General features: G+C 32.6%; 1 protein-coding gene across 8 annotated transcripts in view; it reads left to right on the top strand.

The window, feature by feature from the left end:
• The window catches only part of gem (transcription factor CP2 like gemini), a 402,232-nt gene extending 381,117 nt beyond the window's left edge, over window positions 1-21,115 (top strand). For all 8 annotated transcript variants that reach the window (XM_081736308.1, XM_081736307.1, XM_081736306.1 and 5 more), the window contains 3 exons: window positions 2,459-2,655; window positions 8,096-8,343; window positions 18,908-21,115. In XM_081736308.1, coding sequence (XP_081592434.1) covers window positions 2,459-2,655; window positions 8,096-8,343; window positions 18,908-18,957 — 495 coding nt within the window. In that variant the 3' untranslated portion in view covers window positions 18,958-21,115. The remainder of the gene's footprint in view (window positions 1-2,458; window positions 2,656-8,095; window positions 8,344-18,907) is intronic.
• Window positions 21,116-23,314: the final 2,199 nt, after the last annotated feature.

Genomic DNA, 23,314 nt, shown 5'->3' with positions numbered 1-23,314 from the left:
TCGTAATTCCAAACATTCACAACACACTACTATGAAAATGCCTTCACCGTATGCCTTAGCAGCAATAATATAGAGAGATTCGTACATGTTTCCTCAAGTATTTTTACAGTATGGCTTTATAAATCCGAAAGCTTATCGCCGCAGAAAGAAAATGTCATGGTTTAGATTCTATCGTGCAAAAATTTTATGTAGTGAGTATTGTTTCTATTCACGTGTACAGTGAAACCTCTTCAACTTGGACTCCTGTGGCTTCCTGAAAAAGAGTCCAGTTTAGACAAAAGAATACAGGAAAATATGATTAATCTGTTACGCATATTGTAATACTGTAACATACATACTGTATGTAATTATGATGTTTCATACTGTATTTACATGGTGATGTAAGGAATACCAACTTGATGATAGTTTGAATTAGAATTGTCTAAAGGCAGATCATCCTCTTTACCAGTGATAGTAGAATTTTGAGACACAAATAATACCCAACATTCTCTGCAATAGTCACCTAAGGAACTCAGTCGATTATTGCTTTTTATGGGTCTAGTGATAGTTCGTGACATTCTCGTTTAAGTATCTTTACAAGGCAAAAAACAATCAGTTATGATTTGGCAACAAAAACAGTGAATGCACTTGTACTCGGATTCCAGCAATCACTCCTGCATTTTTGATCATTTTACGTTATATATTCTAACCATAGCATTCCATGATTACTAAAGCTTAAGTTGTCGACTATCGGTATATTTAAAAACACTCGAAAGTTACTTCCTTTGTATCGCTGATACCATTTTAAGAAGCTGTAAAGTAACTTCCGATCTTGAAAATGAATGTTCCAGAGTTCAAGATACAGGCTGGCCTGGGTCAAGGAATTTAGTACGTAGTGCTTCGTCCGATTACAGAAAATTACTGTACAGAGGGTTGTCCAAGTTTGAGATGTTTTACTGTCTTCCATCTTCTTGGTCTTCCCCAAGTACTACATGATTACGCAAGTAAATTGTAAGATCATTATTTAATTTTTTGGGTCATTTAAAAATAAAAAGTAACAGGAAAAAGTAAATCTGAATATGATCCTTCCCGCAGTCAGATTATGTAGCCTAGTTTCTCAAACTAGGATATGCAGACTTTTAAATGCTTCTCGAAATCTGCTCTTAGGATCGTCTTACATTGAACATCGTGCCTAAAACAGAAAAAAAAAAAAAAAAAAAAAGATCAAGTGAATTATGTATCAACCTACAGTTGAGAATCTCATATAAACAGATTCTACAATTTGCCAGAATGAGTCATAAGTCTAGCAATGTGCTGGTATACAACATACCTGTATTTATTACTGTACAATGAAACCAGGTTAACATTCAAAGTATACCCCCTCCTGTTGGACTGTCTGCAGCCACCTTCCTGCCAGTTCCTAGATTCCACGTCGATACCACATCTTAGAGGCAAAGAAATTAAGTCACTGTTGTTTCCTGCATTTGCTGATTGGTGAATCATTGTGATTTCAGGAAGTGCGCCATGGACCGAAACGGACTAATCCGAAGGATCAAGATTAGGATTATATGTCGGGTATGACATCAATTCGTTGCCATCAAGTTTCTGAATTTTTTGTTACTTTTTTGAACCGAGTGTGATTTTGCGTTATCTTTTGGCAGGAGGTGCGCTTTGGAACGAAGCGAATTACACCGATAGTTCCATCATACAGAACATGACTTTATGCTCGAAACGGCTCTGTTTGACGACAGATTCTTGAAGTTTGTTCTTGTTCAGCTACTGTTTTTGCACATTTGGAGTTCAGAAAAACGCCCACTTTTCATCACATGTGACAGGAAACGCACCACGAAGATATTGCAGCAGTTGATGGTGCACACCCACTCTCCTCTGGGCCTGAGCTGGGATCAACTCATAGGGCATAATGGGGATGATTTTCCCAAGTTTGTAAAAGTGAAGCGCTAGAGTGCACTGGGACATTCCAAGTTGGTTTGACAATCATCATGTGTTGGTGGATAGATTTTCCTCCTTTTTTTTTTTTTTTTTTTTTTTTTTTTTTTTATGAATCTTAATTACAACGGTTGGATCCACTGTTAACATGAAATGAATTCTAGTTTAGCTTTTTTTGGGAGAATACGGGAAAAAATCACACTGTATTATTTTTGTTAACAAATATATTTGTTATGAACAAGTATAATATTAGTAATATATTATTAATAAATAATAATAATAATATCTGCTTAAATTAAAGAAAAATTCTCGCATTTGCTTAAAGAGGTGAAGTTTCAAGCGTGAATTCACCTCTCGCTCTCCATTTCCACTTTTCGTTTGAATCGGAAGATTAATCCAGTCATAGTATGTAAATTTTAAACGTTAATAGAATAATAGTTTAAAGAAAATTTAGGCTGATATTTTGTTTCTAATTACAGCGATACAGAAACTTGTTTATTGCAATAATTTTAATGGTTTTCTGTGTTTCCAGTTTTATTTACAGCCACTTCCAAGTGAAGCAACAGCACAACAGACTGCACAGTGGCTACAATCACACAGGTTCGGTAATTATCTGCGAACGTTTAGCAGTTTCTCAGGTGCTGATATTCTAAGGCTAACCCGAGATGACTTCATTCAAATATGTGGACTGCCAGATGGGATCAGACTTTTTAATGCTCTTCATTCAAAGTGAGTAATTGTTTCAAGTTTTATATAATTAATTGTATGTATTTAATTACATTTGAATAATATATATATCGTCCTTTCCTTCTGACTCTGCCTTTTACGTTTGAAATACTACTTTCAGTATGTTTGATTTGATTCGCTTGTGTTTTCTTCCAGATTATTCGATTATTAATTAGATTATTCGATTAGGAATTAGATGTTTGGAATTTCGGTATCTATAACCATATTACTCCGTCACGTATAGAGGACAAAATCCGTCGACGGTCAAACTACTGAGAAATTTGGAAGAAATAAAGAAATGGGGAAGGAAGGAAGCGGTCTGGGACCATTATGTTATATACTACGCCAACATTTACCTGATGTAAATAAGGAAATCCCAGGAAAATTCTAATCAGGATGGCTGGCCTAAAAAGCTTTGACATTTTTTCAGCCGAGTGTTCCCAGCGGGAATAGAAATTTTCAACCGAGTGTCCCCAGCGTGAATAGAAACCAAGACCGCGCGCACTAAAGTCGAGAGTCTTGGCGACTACACTAGGTGGGGATACCCAAATTTATTCGAATATCATATTCATATTTGTACGTTAAAGTATAATTGACTAATTCCTCACACATATTTATTCCGTATCCCGAACGCCCTCGTACTCGAACATATATATATATATATATATATATATATATATATATGTAAAGTGACTCGCTTTCTAAGCAATAACTTCGGTCCTTCTCCAGCTTTCACGTATAAATACGAGATTTTGTATTTTTAATTTTACTGTTCATTTTTTTTTTTTTATTATTGTAAATATTTTACCTTAAAAACGAGTATTTTTACTGTTAAAATCATTTTGAAAATTCGAGTTCATGGAGCACAGGAATGGATTAATCCAGTTTCTAATGTTTTAAAGAGGAAAAATTGTCTTGGAACTTAAACGGGGTTTTGGAACGGATTAAGTTTATATCGTAAGATATCACTTTGTTCGAGAAATTATGTATCCTACACTAAGCTTAAAGATTATTTATGGAAAAATGTAGTTAGATCTGAAGGGTCAATCCGTACGAAATGATGCAGTAAAAAATTTTGGGTTGCTTGACCATTTTTAATGTTTCAAAATTTTATGTACCATTTATTACTATAGACAATTGTAGAGCACAAAACTTTTTTTTAAAAATATCATCCTTGGCCGTTTGTAAATTTTTAAAGCACTGCGAGCCAATTAGTGACTGCAGACAGCGTAAATTTGTATATCGTAGGACTGGATTATTGAAAAACATTGCAAAAAACATGATTTTCTTCAGCATTACATCTTCCTTAATTTTGTCTCCTAGCATGAAAAACCTTAATTGAACCTTAATACGTGTAGGATAAAATTACTCCCAAAATTTAGTGTGAAAATTTAAGAAATTCCATCTTTTAAAGCTTGAGTTTATAATAAAGGGATGAAATATCAAAGTTCATTTTTTTTTCACTATAATTACGTATGGTACTGTACTCACTATAAGTAGAGTAACTAAGTGCTTCGTACAATTTATATGATTTTTCAGATTTGAAATGCCGTCTCCTTTAGCCTATCTGGCATAACCGTGGGACGTAAGACTTAAAGGTTTCATTTTCAGATTTGATATGTCATTTTTTTTCCCTTCAAAGTTTGATGTATGATGTCTCTGGTGAAACATCTAACAAAAAGCTAATTTTGTTACAGAATATATATCTATATAAGAGAAAACTATAGTAAAAGTTTCAACTGTGGTATTTGACTGTGAACAAAGGTATGGATTTTTCAAAATAAATGCACAATTAACGTGAATTTGCGCCGTAACCAAATTAAAAAGAAAGATTTTTAACTTGCATAATAGACATATTTTAATTGCTATTTCTACATATATAACAGGAATCCTCTTGAAATAAAAGAAATCGATTTCTCATCAGTAAAAAAGAAATAATAATAAAAAAAATATTAACATATTAGTCTTAGTTACAAAATTTAAAAAAAAGTTATATTTTTTCTAATCTGAATAAATATTAAGAAGCATCCTTATTTCTTAGAAAATGTGGAATGCTATTTGATCTGCCTGTTGCCGTTGTAAGTTCAAGAGACGATACTTTTCTTAGAATTTTTTAATAGGTAGTACCCACGATCAGTAGCAGACTAAGCTGTCATTGCTTATTCCATGCTTTATTTTGCCTCCTACTCCATCGGAATCAGTCATGCCCATGACAAGAAGCAAAATATTCCACTCAGCTTCTAGTCCAAAATCTGTTTTGTAATTGCAAATGTTTGATTCTTTTTTTTTTTTTTTTCTCTCTCTCTCTCTCTATTCTTATATTGGCTTCCACTTTCATCCGAAAAATAAATAATGAGCGTGCAGAAACGTAGTCCTTTATCTGCTGTACTTATTCGTAATATAATTGCAGTAACCAGTTTCATGTTTTCCACTGCTCTTTTAATTTCTTGCTACTTTTAATACTTTATTTTCATTCGTGATTATCATTTTATTGAATTTTCCAAATTAACTTGGATTATTTGAATCTTGTAACTTTATTCTAAGGTTAAGCCATTCAGTATTGAAATAGAAATAACAGATTATAACAATGTCTTTTATGATTCAAGTTGGCAAAATATTTAGTTAGAAACAAATAATTAAGAGTAGGATAAACATTCGTTTTTCATGCAATTTTTAAGAATTCATAACTGTTCACAAACAAATATCAAAATTGAAGTTTTTGCAATAGTTTTCTCTTATATATGTAGCGTGTCATGCGAAAACGAACTAAGCGTCACTTTCATACTTTTAAGCAAATTACGTATAAAGGTTGATGTCCAACATAAATGTAGCCGTAATCAAAAGTTATTATTATTATTATTATTATTATTATTATTATTATTATTATTATTATTATTATTATTATTATTATTATTATTATTATTATTATAGAAAGGTGTTGGTTTTCCTCTCTTTTCGATTGTGCAAAACGTTCTAATGCGTATCAGGAACCAATCGTCGCATTTACGTGGATTTTCAAAGTTTGGCGCTTAGTTCATTTTTGCATAACACGGTACATATATGTATATTCTGTGTATAAATTATTCCTTGTCCCACCGGAGGTATCATACTTCAAACTTGGCAAAAATTATAAAATTTCAATTTTAAAAAAATCATTAAAATAGTAGGAAGCAACGTATTAGTGTTGTTATTCTAACTGTAATAAGAGTAACGACTAACTAACATAGCACTATATGTAATTATGATTTAAAAAATTCAACTTTGATATTTCACCTCTTCGTTATAAATTTCAGCTCTAATTTCGTTACTAAATTCGTTAAATTTCGATACTAAACTTACAGAGTAATTTTCTCCTGTTCAATTACGGCTTTTCATGCTAAGAGAAAATTAAAGAAGAGAATATGATTGCATTTGTTGGAATGTTTTTGAATAATCCAGTCCTACGATATACAGTTTTACGTTAATGTCTGCACAGTTACTAATTGGTACACGCTGCTCAACTAAAATGGCTTCCACTCACACACAGGCTGGGATTAAAAGTTTTAACAAGAAGTTTTGTGTTGCCAATGATGAATGTGGTAATAGTTAATTTTCATTCAAGCCTCATTGGATCACTTCACATGGATTGCACAAAATGTATTGTAAGATGGTATTTAGCTCAAACAAATCTGCACGTAAAATTAGTTAAAGCTTAGATTTTTAGAAAAGTTTTTAAAAAATTGAACGTTTGCGTAAAGATCTATATATTAAAATGCTAGGTTTATATGCTTGTCTCCAAAGAAAAGTTTATATGTTTGTCTCCAGTCCTTTCGACACTGAGATCTCGAAAACCACAAGTGTTAGAAACGTGTCGTTTTCGTTAGTCAGTTCCAAATTTTGTATAGATTGTCCAGTTCTAATTGAATATTTAAAACACGTGGCCATTATTCCTTTATTACATTTTTTAAGGGTACACTGTAAGTGTTGAAATTTTTGAAACCATAATATCCTATGTGTTATACATTCCAATACAACTTAGTTGTATATAGGGGTTGCTTGTCTCAGACGTTTTTTCATGGCCAAATAATACGAAAAACGAAGGGTAACCATTTCTCCAGTCTAAGATGAATCTTTATTGTTTGGAGTGTTTTGTCCAATAAACACTATATATCACTGACATTGTAATTAATTGAGTGTATATGTATTTGTTTATTATATACTGCATGCAAGAAGAAAGAAATTACTAATCATACATGAATTAGAAAGTCCAACCTGAAGTAGGCTCAAATCTTGCAAATAGCGCAAGATATTGAAAAAATAATCGAAAATATCTCCTCTTTCTAGTACTCCTTGCCGATTTTTATCAAGTCGTCTCTCACTTGTGTCTGTAAAGGGACTTGTTCGTATGTTGTGAGAAATGACAAGGAGATTTATGCTCATATGTGAATGCTGCGCTGTGTAGAGAGCATAGCTTCAACTAGTACTAATAAATTTATTATTATTATTTTATGAATAAGTGGTTGGCGAAAAACAAACATGTTGTTGGAATAATTAATGTCAGTTCGATTTTTCATTTCTGAACTAAAGCTGTTCCAGTTATTTCTCTTTTGCAATATTTGTAAATTTCTGCTGGCTAGAACATACAAAAATTTGGTGTATGTAGCCTGTATTGAAGTTACTACCTTTATACGTGCTATCATGTAAGTTAAACAAAATACAACACAAGAATATTTCTCTACTTAATAATCAACTAACAGTACTTTGGCTACCACCACCACTATTGTTATTGTTAATGCAATGCTATCGTCGTAACTCGTATTTCCTTACCATGTAGATAAAATTTTCGCGATCTTTCTAAAGGTACAAAGGAACAGGTAATAAAATACGAATTAAGACGAAATTTTAATACCGTGGAGGGTTCCTTTTTTAGTGAGAGAGAAAGAAAGAACAAAAATGTGTTTATTTTGATCTGCATGAGATACGAAGATTAATCTGAAATCGCTTTTTTCTGCTTTACTTGTTTTCATTTTCTAAAGTTGTTTTCGGCGATTGTAATCGATATTTTTTTTATATATCAAAATGCACTATGACTTTGTTGCATTGTGTTACTTAGAAGTATAATTGTAATTGTATCAATCATGTATCCAGTTCAGTGTTGTGTTTTGATCAGTAGAGTAATGATACATACATAGAGCATGTATGTTTTGATTAGGTACAGAAGTGGTAGAAAATTGAATCGCTACCGTGCTGCGCGATAACCGTGCCACTGAGCTACCAGCAACGTATCTTGTTCCTTACCTATGTATATTTTTTCGTGAATCTTAAGTAATTGAACCTGATATTTATGTACTCGTATAGTGCAATAATTAATATATATTTTTTTAATCTTATTTCCATATAAGTAATATATAACAATTTAGATCATATTGGATTTTTAATTGATATATTTCCTCTATCTTCTCAGAGCTATTGCTCCCCGACTGACTTTATATATTTGTATGATGGATCAAACTCATGTATTCCACGCATTGTACCTGGAAAATCTTAGTTGTGCAGAGATAGTACTGAAGCTGGCGCAGCTTGTGGGAATTACACCAGAACAGATACTAGATGTTTACATTCAGGGACCTAATGGCATTCATGTGCTTATAACAGATGCTGTAGTCAGAAATATCAAAGATGAAGCCATGTTTGCTCTTGAAGTTATTCAAGGTAAGATTTCAATGACATTGCTGTATTTTTTTAAAAAATAAACTTTATAGTATTATTTACGGTAATAAATGTGTCAACCGGCATACACGACTAAAGAAATGCAAGAAAATTACGAAAAATTAAGTCATAGATAGAAAGAAAAGTTTATCTTTAACTATAATGACGAGAGTTAAATGCTTTTGTGGGAGAAGATAAAAAGATAGCGGGAAAATAGAAGGGGAAAGGAATGAGGGAGGAAAATCGGATCACAAGTTGATGCAGAGAAAAGTAGGATGTAAGAAGTTAGATGTGCGAAAGATGAGAAAATTAAAAATAAATCTATTCACATTCGAGGAGGTTACTTCAATTTAGAAGAAATGGGGGTAGTGACCAATAAATGGTGATAACATCGTAAATTTTGCGTACAACAAGATGCAGAAGAAATATAAGGTACTGAAATGAGGGCAGAACTAAGGAGCATTGAAGTACTGTTGGAAGAAATGGAGGAAAGGAGAATGTGGAAACAAGAGTGATACAGAGGAGGGAAAAGGATCTACAGTAAGCTGAGTAATGACTTTATAGGAATCAACAAAACCAGGGAAAGAAAATCATATTACCAAAGTAGCTATGAAGAGACAAATAAATTGAAAGAGTGAGAAAATATGAATAAAATAAAACGAGCAAATTAAATCGATAGAAAAATGTCAGAAAAGGGAAGTGCAAGTATGGGAGTAAAAAAATAAAAATGAAAGGATGGTTAATTAGAATAAAGAAGTGTTAGGTGGATGGAAGAGATGTATCGAGGAATTATATTGATAATATAATGTATCGGTAATCTAGATATTTAAGATAGGAAACAAGTAACTGAAGACGATATAGGGTTTCCAATACTGAGGTAATGAACTAGAACAAAATCATCAGAACAGGAAGATAGGAAAGCATTTGGGACAGGTAACATATGTACTGAGTTAATTAAAATGTAGGTTAAGAAGGGGAGAAAGAGAGGATAGGTATATGCAGTGAAATATATCCGTATAAAACGGGTAGTTTTATTTTGTAGCCCGAGATGATTCCGTTGAAAAGAGAAACGAACCCAAAAATGTGCAAGTAGTACTAGATAATTAATTTATCACTTGTAGCAAATGTTATAGTGCGACTATGGAATAGGAGACTATGAGAAGTGAGAAAATTGAAGAGAAACAGTTTTGGATTTAAGAAATGGAAAGGGTACAAGAGACATTAATGAAAGAAATCGGTGAAATGGGTATCGAAATAGGAAAAGAAACAAGTATATCTATTTTTATTGAATAAATGACTTTTGACCTAGTGAACTGAGTTTCCGTGAAGCAGTGTAAAGATGATTGGGTTGGAGTGGCAGAATCGAGGATTTACAAGAAATATATATTAACTAACGGTTAAGAGTAGCAGAAAAAACAAATAGGAGGGAAATGTAATTGGAAGAGAGGGATGGGTTCAATACAGGTGTTTCCTTGTCAGTATTGAACGAAAGTTAACAGAAATTTAGAAAATTTGGGGAGGGGGAGCCTGAGGAATGTAAGATGGAAACAAATGCAAATAAGATCAATAAACAGTAATAATTGCACCAAATTAAACTATGGCTAGTGGGGAAGCGGAGAGGGGAGGGGGAAAAGCTACTACTATTTTTCAGTATCTAGATGGATTATTAGTGGAGATCTTAAATAGAAACTGACTAATCTTAAATAGAAAATAAAAAACAAAGTCAGCTACAACAAAATAAACATTTACAAAGAAGAAAAGTGGATTTATAGACGCAAAATAATGAGTTTCAGAAAAGGCATTGAAAAACCACGTTTAACGAAAGTTTGTAAAATGTAGTACCACTGAAAATATTCAGTAAGAAGAACAATACTGCGTAGGACGTTATTTGACAAGAATTGGACTATTTAGGAATAAGATAGATGTGGGGGAAGGTAAGAGGAGGAGAAAACTATTATTAATACTTGTACATATTAAAGAGGGTAATTCTTGTATCATGTAAATAGTCTTGTGTGCTGGAAAGATCTGAGATATAACAAATGACCTACAGTGAAAGTAGATTATTATTATTCACAAAGTGAAATATGTTAGAAATTTCGTAGGTATACAGCGTAATATACTATATATCAACAATAAAAAAAGTAAAGAATGTGTCATAGCATAAAACATATATAAAATAACATTAAGACATATTATAATGTCTTGACTTGACTTGGTTTAGTTTGAGCATCTTAAAAAGCCATGGTAAAACATGCAATTTAAATAGGTCTAGTATTACGTGAACTTCTGAAATGAAAAGGCAATATAGAAATGCTAATAATTTTGAGATACCTTCTAATGCTAATAATGTGTATTACTTCTGTCATAGTTTTATGTCTTGTATGTATAGAATAGGTACATCTAACAGATATAATTTTTAGAAAGAAAAGTCAGCACCATTCATCAAAATACCATTGATAAACACTTTGAGTAGGCATTAATCAGCTAACTGTTGTCTTATTGATATGGAGATCCGAAAAACACAGTAAAGAAGTCAGTTAAGCAAAATAATTTCATTGCGGTGCTGTTAAGATATTCAGAGTTTCTAATTTCACACACTCTTAACGTTACGTCTTGGCAAAATGTTGATAAAATTGTCACTTAAGCGAATCAGTCATATCTTGTAAAATTTTACCTTGTTTAATGCAGTTGGTCTAAAGTTATTTGTTTATAGAATCTGTTAACCTTTTAAAAATTTTAGCTTTCAATATAGAGGTATTAAAATCGTACAATTTCTTATACTGTGATTTGGCATATTCAAACCAATGTTATGTAAACTGTAATTAATTATTTATTACCCAGTATCTTTTGCATGATACTTTTATATATATATATATATATATATATATATATATATATAAAACACTTTTGACAGTAGGTCTGTCTATATCCTAATAATTATTCCAATATTCATAACTGTAAGAATGATAGTTCATTTTCATTCTAAAACACTAATCGAATGAAACAATTTTTCACAGATTCGGTATGTTTGTTAAAGTTGTGGAAATCCTATTCTATATTGCTGACAAAATTCTTAATTTTGGTCGTACAAGTAGGTTGTATAAATATATATATGCATTTTGTCTTTTTGAAAACCAGATCATTGTTTGAAGGCATAGCCTATTATCTTTTTTGTTTCTTATACAATAGATTTTTTGTAACGAAACTTGAACCATCTTTTAAATGTAATTTCTGAATTCTTAGTAATGTGTAGTTTGTGCATTTTACACCATATTTACGAACAATATTTAGTTTTTCTAAGGGCGACCGTTGTGGTATTTCATCTCTTACATAGCCTACAGTAGAATGCATGGGCTAAATTTCGATTCTATGCCGTTCTGTTTAACTAATTTTTTCCAAAGCAGCGAGTGTACAAGGGAGATAAATCAATATTTGAGAATTTGCTAGTAAAATATTTGTGATTTACAGAGTCAAAAGCATTTATAAGTCTTTACAATTTACATATTTAGGTTTATTTTTTGATTGCATAATAGGTGAACATCTATCAAATGGTGCCTTCCCCCTCGTCTAGTGGCTAGCGCGTATGCTTTGGTGCATATGGTCCCGGGTTCGATTCCCAGTGAAAGAAGAAAAAAATAATTTAACAACCATTCATTTTCATTACTCACCCCTCTCCTTTAACCTAAAGGTCATAACCATGGGACGTTAAACTTTAAAAACAATAAATCATTTCATCAGTATGAAATGTAAACTTTTTAAACTTCTTAAAAACAACTTCCTGCAATAAAGTGTATATGCCTAGAATTAGAATTTCTTTGAAATGTATTAACTAAAGTTATTGGCGTGTAGAGATATTATTAATAACATTAGATTTATTTATCAAAAAAATACATTTGCACATTAAAGGAAGTATACCAATACATAATGAATACTAAATATATTTTCCAAACTGGTAGCAAGTTCAGTACCATAAATGAAATGTCGACTTGGGGAGTGCTTAGTTTGTTATAATACCTTCGATTACATCTAATTCAGGAATAGGAATTCCAGTTCAAACAGTATTACTAACAATACTGAGAGGCATTCATCTTGGCTTCAATGGGATTGTGAACTTTCATAAAATACTTCAGTAATATCAATTGCGTCTTTAGTTTTCTGTTTTAATTTGTTTGTCGAAATTATTGATTACCATTATAAGTTCTGAAAACATTCCAAAAATATGAGCTATTCCTTATATTTACTACTTTCTAAGCTGCAATAGTAAGATTTTTGTGCTTTGTTGTATTTCTTTTTAACAGCTTTTCGTAAATTTGAATACCTTCGACGCTATACAAATTAGTTCGATTTGACGTGATCTCTTTTTAATTAAGGTACTTAACTTAAGATCTTAAGGAACCTTAAGATTTGCTTTAGAGCTAGTTGATTTTTTAGAGATGTACGTTTAGTACAGAATATATTGAATTATGTAAGAAGTTGGTACGTTCGTTTTCACTTTATTGTTGGAACAACCTTTGTTTACTTTCGTTTTCTTATTGTCGTAGTATATTTCTAGAAAATACGTTTAAGTAGGCTTCCTAGAAAATTCGAAGAGAAATTGTAGCATCTTACCAGAACAAAGGATAGTAATATAATAGCTCAGTAAATCATTTTGGACTGTACTACGATGTGTTGAATTTGTAGAGTATGAATTGGTGGCCGCTTATCATACATTCGCCAATAATAAACGTAAAAGCAATAAACAGTACCTTGCCTTGTATTTTTGAACAAATTATTTTCAGTGGCCAAGTCTCTTCCCGTCTTCTCTTGGGTTTGTTAGCCTAAAACATACAACAGTAAAAGATGTTCTGAGATAGCCCAGTAAATAAAGGACCGCGAGCTGAAATAATTTAGAAAAAGCTGAAAATTTCAGGATTTGTTTTTCATGTGATCTTAAATGAAATATCAAAAGTCCCCTAAAATCCCGTGTGCGCTTCATCCTCAAAATGGCGGCCAAAGATGGCGGCCGTCCGGAATGCGCATGTCTCCCGATTTTAGCTTGTAACTCTGAGACTATTTAAGATATTCCAATTCTGTAAAAGCACTTTTGTTCTAGAAGCTCTAATCTATAACTTTTCTTAATACTTCTTTCTCGTAAAGTTTGACACAAAGCCACCATTTTCCATTAAAGTATAAAGTGATACATTTTGAAAGTCCTGCTCTTGGATTGGATGTAAAAAATCTCCAAAACCGTTAGGAATTCGCAAACAATGCTCGGAATAGTTTAGATTGAACATTTAATTAGCTTTGTTTTAAAAAAAGAATCATCCAAATCGGAATACAATTAGTCGAGAAATTCGACTTTTTTGAAAAATATAGGTGGACAGAGCTGCTTTGTTGTCAGCCAATTGTCCATATTGTGTTCCTTTAAATCTTTTTTTTTTTTTTTCTTTTTAGTAGCGTAACAGCTGGTAGTCTATATATTATTATATTCTAAACTTACATAAATTTTAAGCTAATGTGGTTCATAGTGGTATGAAAGTAAACAGCAAACCCTTCTTATCTCAAAGAATGAAGCAAACAAGAAAAGAAAAGCAGATCATGTCTAAAAATAGAAGCATCAACAATGCATTCGTATCACGTCTGCCTAGAAAGAAACAATTCCTTCATTGGAAAAAGTTACTCCCGAGGATCCACAATTATTAAAATTTTTTGTTGAAAATATAACTAGAAGTAAGAAAGGTGATTCAAATATGTTATCTCGGATGCATATCATGATCTGCCATTCAATTATTTCAATGTGTCGGCCTCGTACGTTTATATCACCAATCCATCTAGCAATTGGAGTTTACTGTTTGCGATACTATAGATTTCGTCAATATACAGATAGATATACTTGCATATGGTAGTTTTGGAATATCAGCCAGCTACGCTGAAGTAAGAAGATATGAACATTCTAGAATGTGTTCTATTATTCCAATCCAAACCGATCATTCTCAAAATTTGATTCAGTTTGTTTTTGATAATGCAGCGAGAACATTAGATGGTCACGGTACTTTCCACAGTATGGGTGGGATTAAAATATGCACACCTAAAATAAATAGACAAGATTTACGTATAGCCTAGAACGTGCTGCACTGCCTTCAGCAGTTATGGTATCCGCTCTTGCTAGAAGGGATATTAAATTTTATAACAAACCAACAAACAATGAATTTTTAAATATTGAAACAGAGTTTGATACCGGTAGAAAATATGATAGTACAAAATCTTCGATATGCTAATTTTCACAGATGAAGTTTACTTCTCATGCATCTCATAAAAGATTCACCTAAGCCAGGGTGGAATGGTTTCATGCTCACTATCACTATGACCACCGGCAGTTTGAAATGAGCAGCATAACTGCAGTTCCTTTCCTCAACTGGAAATCATAAAATTTCTGTACAATTTACACTTCCTTTCTATTTACTTGTGACGAAAGCAAGAAGGCGGGATGGGATTCTTGTATCGTTACTTTTGAACAGCTTCTGCATTGGAAGGCAATGGAAATAAAACATCTGCTCAACAAGATAGTGATTTAGCTAAATTAGTTGTCAGACAGGGGGGATTTCACCTTCTAATGTCATACTTAGGTGTCGTTGGACATATTATCTGGTACTTTAATTAGAACTTTGGGGCTTGTTGTATGCGCAAAATACTGTGGTACACATGTTAAATGGAACTACATATGCAAGAGCACTGAGATCACTAAGCACTTTTTGACTTATGTAGCACCATCAACAGATTTGCAGTTTAGTTAGAGACCTTGAAGAGAGTAATATATGTTTCAGTATCTATGAGTTGACCATAGGTACAAAAACCGTAAACGACAAAGGATAATTCAGGCATTAAAATACTTATGACCTATCTAGCCGAGTCAAAGCTGAACTGTGGCTTCAAAGTTTGGAACAAGTAAGATTAATAATACTTTATATTCGAGCGGAGTGTCCTGGAGACTGGGACTTTCATATTTATACGGTGAAATGCATGATTCCAAACTTTTAAGCAGCAGGACATTTGAACTATGCGAAATCTACACAGTTTTATCTGCAACAGATGGAAGAATTGGGAAATAAACTGAAACCAGCAGAACTTGAAAGATACTTTGATGTGCGAAGGAAGGATTGCTTTTGGAGTGGAAGTGCAACAGATATGGTAATTGAACAGAGTTTGATAAGGGCAATGAAAGCTTCCGGAGGCTTGAGCTATGGGCGGGATATTGGCTGGCTCGGTCTTATCTTTTCCAATTACAATGGAAGTGAGTGAAACCTTAGAAAGTTTCTGTGAAAAATGATCGTCACTGTTTGAACAGCATGTAGAAACTAGACCTTTCGGTCAGGAGACAGATGATCAAGACATCAGAAAAGTTGAGCAAGCACCCTTTTTACTGAACTCTGAAAATAAAAGACGTTTGATTGATTTCTTCAAAACCCACTTTAACTCTTCAAGCATTACAGTGTACGAAGTTGAAAGAGATGCAGATGCTCTGATTGTCAGCGCAGCTATTAATCTAAGTAAATAAAACACTTTTGTTGCTGTAGTAGTAGGAACTGACTCTGACGGCCATCTTAATTACTCGAACAATTCCAGACACTACAGTGTACTTTGTGAGGCCGAAAACAAACAAAATTGAATAGAAATGCTTCCACATTGGCAACATCCAAAGGAAACTAGAGTCACTGAAGAACATCTTTCACAGGGTGTCTTCATGCTATCACAGGGTGTAACACATCATCATCTTTTTTCAACAAAGGCTGCCATCAAAATTCTTTAGAAGTAGCAAGAACTATCTAAAGCGGTCACAGTCTTCCACCAACCCAATTTAGATCCCCAAACAGTCATTAAAACAGGAGAAAAATTGGTTACGCGGTTGTATGGAGAACACAATCAAATTTCTTTAGACGAACTTCGATATAAGCCTACAACAGGATAATGACTAGAAAACTATCCTCAAAATTCAATTTGGCAAATTTCCCTCTTACAAGTGCTGCTGCCTCTCAACACAGTGTATGTGTTTACCTTCAAGTACACCAATGGTTGGAGAATTATTTGAACCCAACAAAATGGGGGTGGCAATTAATAGAAAGTAAATTGTTTCTAGTGGCAATTAATAGAAGGTAAATTGCTACCAGTGCAATAAAATTGAAAGCTGATCCTGACAATCTGCTGAACCTTGTATCTTGCCCATGTAAGATAAGAACACAGAAACACTGTGACAGCAAATGTGAATCTAGAAAGGTAGGACTGACTTGTTCCAAACTCTCTTTCAATTGTCGAGGAAATATTTGTTCAAATATGTTAATTCCTGAAGACTCTGAAGACCACGAAATTTTCATGTATTAAAGAAGGTAGGTGTAATACATATTTTAAAAACTTTTTTACTCCCTTTTTGACTATTTACAATGAAGAATCTACTTTACAAGGGAGTTCAAATAAGATGTAAAAACGGATACTTAATTTTCAACAATGGTGGCTCGTTGGTATGTAATCAGTGAGGCACACTACATAACTGTAAGTTGGGTTGTGTGTCTACAAGTAGACTCAATGCAAATTGACCATTTGGTATCCTTATGAATATACAACCAACTTAGTTATTCCGTGTGCACCACCGGTTGCATAACAACTATCCGCCACTGTTTTCAATGTACTTAAAATGACATTACTCTTAACAAAATTTACAGAATAGGGCTTTTATTTTTCATAATAAAAGTGCTTTTTACAGAATTAAAATATAATAATCCATTTTTGGGGGCGGGGGGGATATCGGACCAGTGTCCTCTTTGGTCGCCATTTTGGTATGAAATTCACATAGGTTTTATGACAGTTTTGAAATTTCAGTTTGGAATCCAAGGCATGAATGCCATAAATCCAGTACAACTATGAATTAAGAAACTTTAGGTGCTGGACTAATAGCGATTAATTTTTATCCAACTACATTTAATTTAAAACATCGAATTTCTCGACTAATTGTATTCCGATTTAGGTGATTCTTTTTTTAAAACAAAGCTAATTAAATGTTCAATCTAAACTATTCCGAACATTGTCTGCGAATTCCTAACGGTTTTGGAGATTTTTTACATCCAATCCAAGAGCAGGACTTTCAAAATGTATCACTTTATACTTTAATGGAAAATGGTGGCTTTGTGTCAAACTTTACGAGAAAGAAGTATTAAGAAAAGTTATAGATTAGAGCTTCTAGAACAAAAGTGCTTTTACAGAATTGGAATATCTTAAATAGTCTCAGAGTTACAAGCTAAAATCGGGAGACATGCGCATTCCGGACGGCCGCCATCTTTGGCCGCCATTTTGAGGATGAAGCGCACACGGGATTTTAGGGGACTTTTGATATTTCATTTAAGATCACATGAAAAACAAATCCTGAAATTTTCAGCTTTTTCTAAATTATTTCAGCTCGCGGTCCTTTATTTACTGGGCTAGAGAGAGATTCTAAGAAATAAAAGATCACGAAGGTGTCCACCGAATAGAAGTAAATTTATCATTATCAGCATAGGAATAATGTTGTTTTAATGCAGCCGAATTCCAAGACAGACGCGCAGGAGTTTAGAGAATATTGAGTAATGAACGTCTTACGAGAAAATGCAGGCTCTACAAAAATGAGGTCAAATTAGGAAAGCAGGTGACAAACTTTCAAAGATGGCCAAGGGAACAGATTTTACTGCACTAGGATTCTAAAAGCAATAGAGATGGCTATTTGAGAATTTTTCAAAACATTTATAATAATAATAATAATAATAATAATAATAATAATAATAATAATAATAATAATAATAATAATAAGGTTAAAATATTGCTCAAATATTATAATATTTTGAAACAATTTATATAAACAAAAGAAAACTATGTCTGAATTTAGATGAAGGCAACCTCAGTATAAACTGACATCGTTGATTTAAAAAAACAATATATATATATATATATATATATATATATATATATATATATATATATCAAAACATTAGCTAAAGTTCATATAATAGACGTCCATATGAACTTTAACTAACTAATAACTAATATTTTGGTATCTTTGTTTTTTGTTACTCATTTACATTCTACTACCAAAGTTAATTTAGTTCTATATTTATGGCATTTGCTTCGTGGCTAAGCGGTTAGCATACGCGCGTTTGGCATGGGAGATCATGTGGTTCGGATTCCACGTTAATCAGTAGGTTCACATCTCTCATATAGCCTCGCTACTTAACGGGACGTTAAACTCAAAATCATCATCATTTATGGCATTTGCAATAATGTTTTGGAAAGTTTCTACTATTAGATATGCTTAGATCAATAACAATTTTTTTCATTTTTTATTTTTATTTTTATTTATTTATTTATTTATTTATTTATTTATTTATTTATTTATTTATTTTTGTTCATCTTGGAGTCCAGAGTATTATATGAAATTCATACTGAAAATTTGTGCACAGTATTTATATGAATGTTGCAGACTTTTTTGTAGTTTATGTTTCGTTTACTCTTTAAGGTTTAATAGTATTTACAATATTACTAAAATTCAAATCCCTAATTTTCTTTGTAGATCATTCATGTGAGAGGTATCGTCTTCTTCTAAAATCAGCACCCCGCTGACAGTAACACCCATGTGCCACTATTCTTCTTTATTTCTTCCCACAAAGTAAACGTTGTGAGGAAAAATCAGTTTCAGTTAGGCACAGGAAGAAAGAAGCCGGCCAAAAGATGGAGAATTGATCTCCCATGTTACAGCGAAATGCAGTAAAAGTGTTCTTCATACTTTTTAAAAAAAATAAAATAAAAAAATAAATTAAAAGAATGAATTTTAAAGTTGAACGATTTGGTGACGATTGTGCCATGTAGAAAAAATATCTGTGATGTTATTGTTAATGACGTATCGCTTCTCTTGTAAGTGTAACTATTTAACTGTTTGTTATGTAAAATAAATATGAAAGTAAAGGAGATGAAAGGGACTGTGATATATCTAATATATGCATATGAAATATAATTGATCGATCAGATTTGCAAGTGTGAAGAAAATACACAGTTAATTTATGTGTGTATTCATATTAAATCAAGGTTTTTTCATTGTACTTGAGTGAATTGCAGCCAGGTGACTTTCAGGAGGGTAAAAGAACATGTAGTGTTAAACAGGGAGATAAGATATTCCAAAGAGTAACAAGACGAAAAATATCCGACTGATATATTTTTTTTCTCATTTCGTTGTGGTGTTGAGATATTAATGACTACATTAGAAGTTAAGCACAACAGTTATACGGCATTTAGTTCCTGTTTAAAATATATATATATATGTATGTATAAAGCAAGTACAAACGTGATGAGTGAAACTGTCAAATCATTCATATTATTTTTCATTTTACATTTTTCAAGTTCTTTTTAAGATTCTTTGTAGTAAGTACGCAAGTAATAATTTTCTTTAACTTTTTTTTTCTGTGCTTCAACAGAATTCATATTCGACGTTGCAGGGTATGGTCTAATGATCACGTAAACTTTTAACACATTGTTCTTTCAGTATGAATGTCCTCAGGTAGTGTGAAATGGTAGTTCTAACCAAGAGACTATAACCACATATTGTAGACAAAAAAAAAAAAAACAATTTTTCTTCAACATGTTAAGTTTCGAATTATGGTACAAATGTGACTGAACTCGCAACATAACATTTTTCAATCAAATCTATTTCAAGTCATATATTTTCAACCCGTTAAGCTTCTTTTCTTTCGGAAATTGAATGTCTAATGTAATATATGTTTCCATACTATGCTAGTTTATGTGATCATAACACTGTATACTGTGTTTTATTTAAAGAATTCTTATTTTGAGTGAATGCATTTCATAATTCAGGAAAAGGCATGCAGTAACAATTTTTGTATCTTGAGAAAGTAAACAAGGTGCCTCAAGAATATTTCTTGTTCAAAAAAGAAAATATTACTACTGAACGTGATTTTTATATATATTTGAATATTTGGTAGGATCAAAACATACACTATTTTTTAGGTTTACATTAGATGGCATTATTGCCGCCTTAATACATTTGTAGAACAAGGGGGAAACCTGTAGGGAACGATAAAGTAATTCTGGGAGTTCCATTTTTTGATATATGTGTGTGTATAAATGGTAATTGAAAATATCATATTAAGTGGCCATTTCGAACAGTTTGGAAAAGAAAAATATATGTATATAGTTATATATAAATAGTGCTGTGTTGTATAGAGATGAAGATGACTGATAATGGACATAAAAATTATGTTTAAAAAAAGACAATAAAATTGAAAGTTTGTGTGTATGTGAAGGTATTTGATAATGAAGAAAAGTCGAGCAATTACCAAAATGCTTGTTTAAACATCACAGCATAGAGCCAAATGTTGCTGTTAATTGGTGGCAAACTTCAGTTTATATTTTCTGTTATTTCTTTAATGATCTAGTGTAAATAGACAGCAGTGTATAAAATATATAAGTGATAGAGATTTATTAGAAACATTGACTTGTATATTCATGTGTATCATTGAGTAAAATGTTACAGGCATGTTTTTCGTGTACGCATTTTTGTTTCATATTTCATGTAACAAGACACATATTCATACATACATATAGATGATAAAGCAAACTCTGTAACTTACGTGGAATATTAGTGTAGAAATATTGCTTTGAAGTTACATGATGTGTTGATTGTTTTTAAAGCAGTGGTTTAACACCAAACTAACAGAAGAACGAAAATCTACTGGATGATAAATAAACATAAATATTGTTACAAAAATATTTATTTTCTTCCTCATTTTTCCTATAGATTTAAAACCTTGGTTTTACTTAAGAAGAATGTATACTTAAAGCTATTTCTCTGTAATATTTGCATAGAGATGACCAGAAAACTTGAACAGTTATTCACCTTTTCAAAGTTCGATTCAAAATAATACTAGAATTATAAAAAGTCAATTCTAAAACAAGCTTAACTTTAAAAAGTGAGAAGTCAAACTCATTTTCGCTACGCTTAAATCGATCTCACAGTTAAAGAATTACATATGAACAGTTCATGTCTGAAAATTTAATATTGAAGTATTAAAATCCTATACAGAAATTTCACTCAATATGTTTTAGATACATTAAGAAGGCGAAATATTTTTTTTCAATTTAGACTCCGCCTTCTTCGGTACGTCGAATTCGTCTTCAGATCCTGTCTGGGACCCTTTTCATTTTCGTAAGGCAATGAATGTAGAAAGAGGATCGTCAATGTAGAAAGGATTTCTTTCTTTCACATGTTTCTCAGGCAGGAAAATCTTTTGGTGAAACAATTAAAGACATACAAATTGTATAACCATCGCAAATGTTTAGAAGCTAATAATGCAACTATACTCTACGACAAAGTGCCCACGGTTATACATGAATATTACTGTCAGATGCCTTGACTCAAAGCAAGGATATAACAGTTTATGAAAAAATATTTTATATACATTTTTTTCTTCCCAAGAGATCAAAAATTTTCACATGGTCAATCTGATGTCCATGTTCAAATGCATGCTTAGTTAGCTCTTTCCTGTCTCATTATTTTCCGAATTACCAATTCCATTTCTTTCTGATGTTGAGGGGTTTTATTATTCTAGTATATTTCTTCGTGCACAAGTTCATACTTGTGCATTGAGTTTATGAGGTGCCTTTTACATACAGTTAGCCTTTTTCCTATATTTCTTGGGGAGCTACATTTAAATTTTGTATTTCGGAATAACTTTTTAAGTCTTGAAAAGTGACAAGTGCAAGAAGAAGTACAGTGACATGACACACAGACACTATATACAACAGAGGTTTTATCAATCTTGTCACTATTTCGGAATGCAGATATCTCATGGAATCACATGGTCCCACTACCGATGATGCTCTGTTAGATGGTTCTGCATTTGGTGTATCACCCAGCATCGATATTTCCATTGAAGGAGGTGGCATAAAGTGTAGTCAGTCGCATCCATTCCTCTTCATAGACTTTTCACATGGCATCACCGCTTTGGCAAGATCTCTTGGCGAGGCACTCGGAGATTTCACTGAAATGTGGGTGAAGGGAATGGAATGTCATAGCGGTAAATTCGTGTCCGAACTTCACTCTGGCTATAATGGACGAAACTTTTGCTACATTGTTCCCAGCTGTAGAAGATACCACCACGTTCTTTATAGAAAATTGCGTACGATTTGTTAGTCATCGATTACACATATGTCTTGTCCAGTGTAAAAAACGTATTTCGTACTACTGACGTTGCTGTTAAATATCCAACAATTAACGTATTTGACCTTGACCTTCACCAGTTAGATGGTGCTCGTAGAGCCGTTGATAATTTGGTGCAATGTTCTGCCGTGTGTTTTGGCAAGAGTTTCTAAACACACACTTTTCTACACTTCTTTAACGCCACATCGTGATGAATTATGCTGTGAATATCTCAAAAGTACGTTCCAACATGGCTTGTAATACCCCTCTGTGTACCTGGGTTTTCCGTATGTTGAAACCCTGTATTTCCGAATATTAGCTGGTAGGAAAGGGGGAGTAGATTTGTCCTGCTGTACAGGAGTCTCCCGACTCCTTTTCTTTCGTAATATTTCTAACGCACATGTTATTCCGTTCTTCGACACTTGGAATCCATTTTCCTTGCACATTTTGACATTGGCACTATAATTGTATTTGGCATCTTAAAGCGTCATTAGGGAGCCTTCTTAGTAGGGTCTATCTTCAACACGAACACCCACCGCATCTATCGCGGATAAGCGGAGGTCCAGTGTAATTGTACGAGTGGTTTTGGCGCTAAATGTAATTACTATTGTTTGTGGAAATCATCGTATGTATAGGGAACAACCTCTGTATACTTGGAAATGACAGAGAGTGTCAGATTACTCACAAATGCCACAGAATTTATATTCCGATGCTCCTTACATGTGCCAGTGACTGATATGGGGCTGTACCCCTCTACAAAAATCACAT

This window comes from Thermobia domestica, chromosome 13, assembly GCF_964235325.1.
Source record: "Thermobia domestica chromosome 13, izTheDome1.hap1.1, whole genome shotgun sequence".
Taxonomy (NCBI): Eukaryota; Metazoa; Arthropoda; class Insecta; order Zygentoma; family Lepismatidae; genus Thermobia; species Thermobia domestica.
Note: the sequence above shows the minus strand (reverse complement) of the source record. Positions and strands in the feature narration are given on the sequence as shown.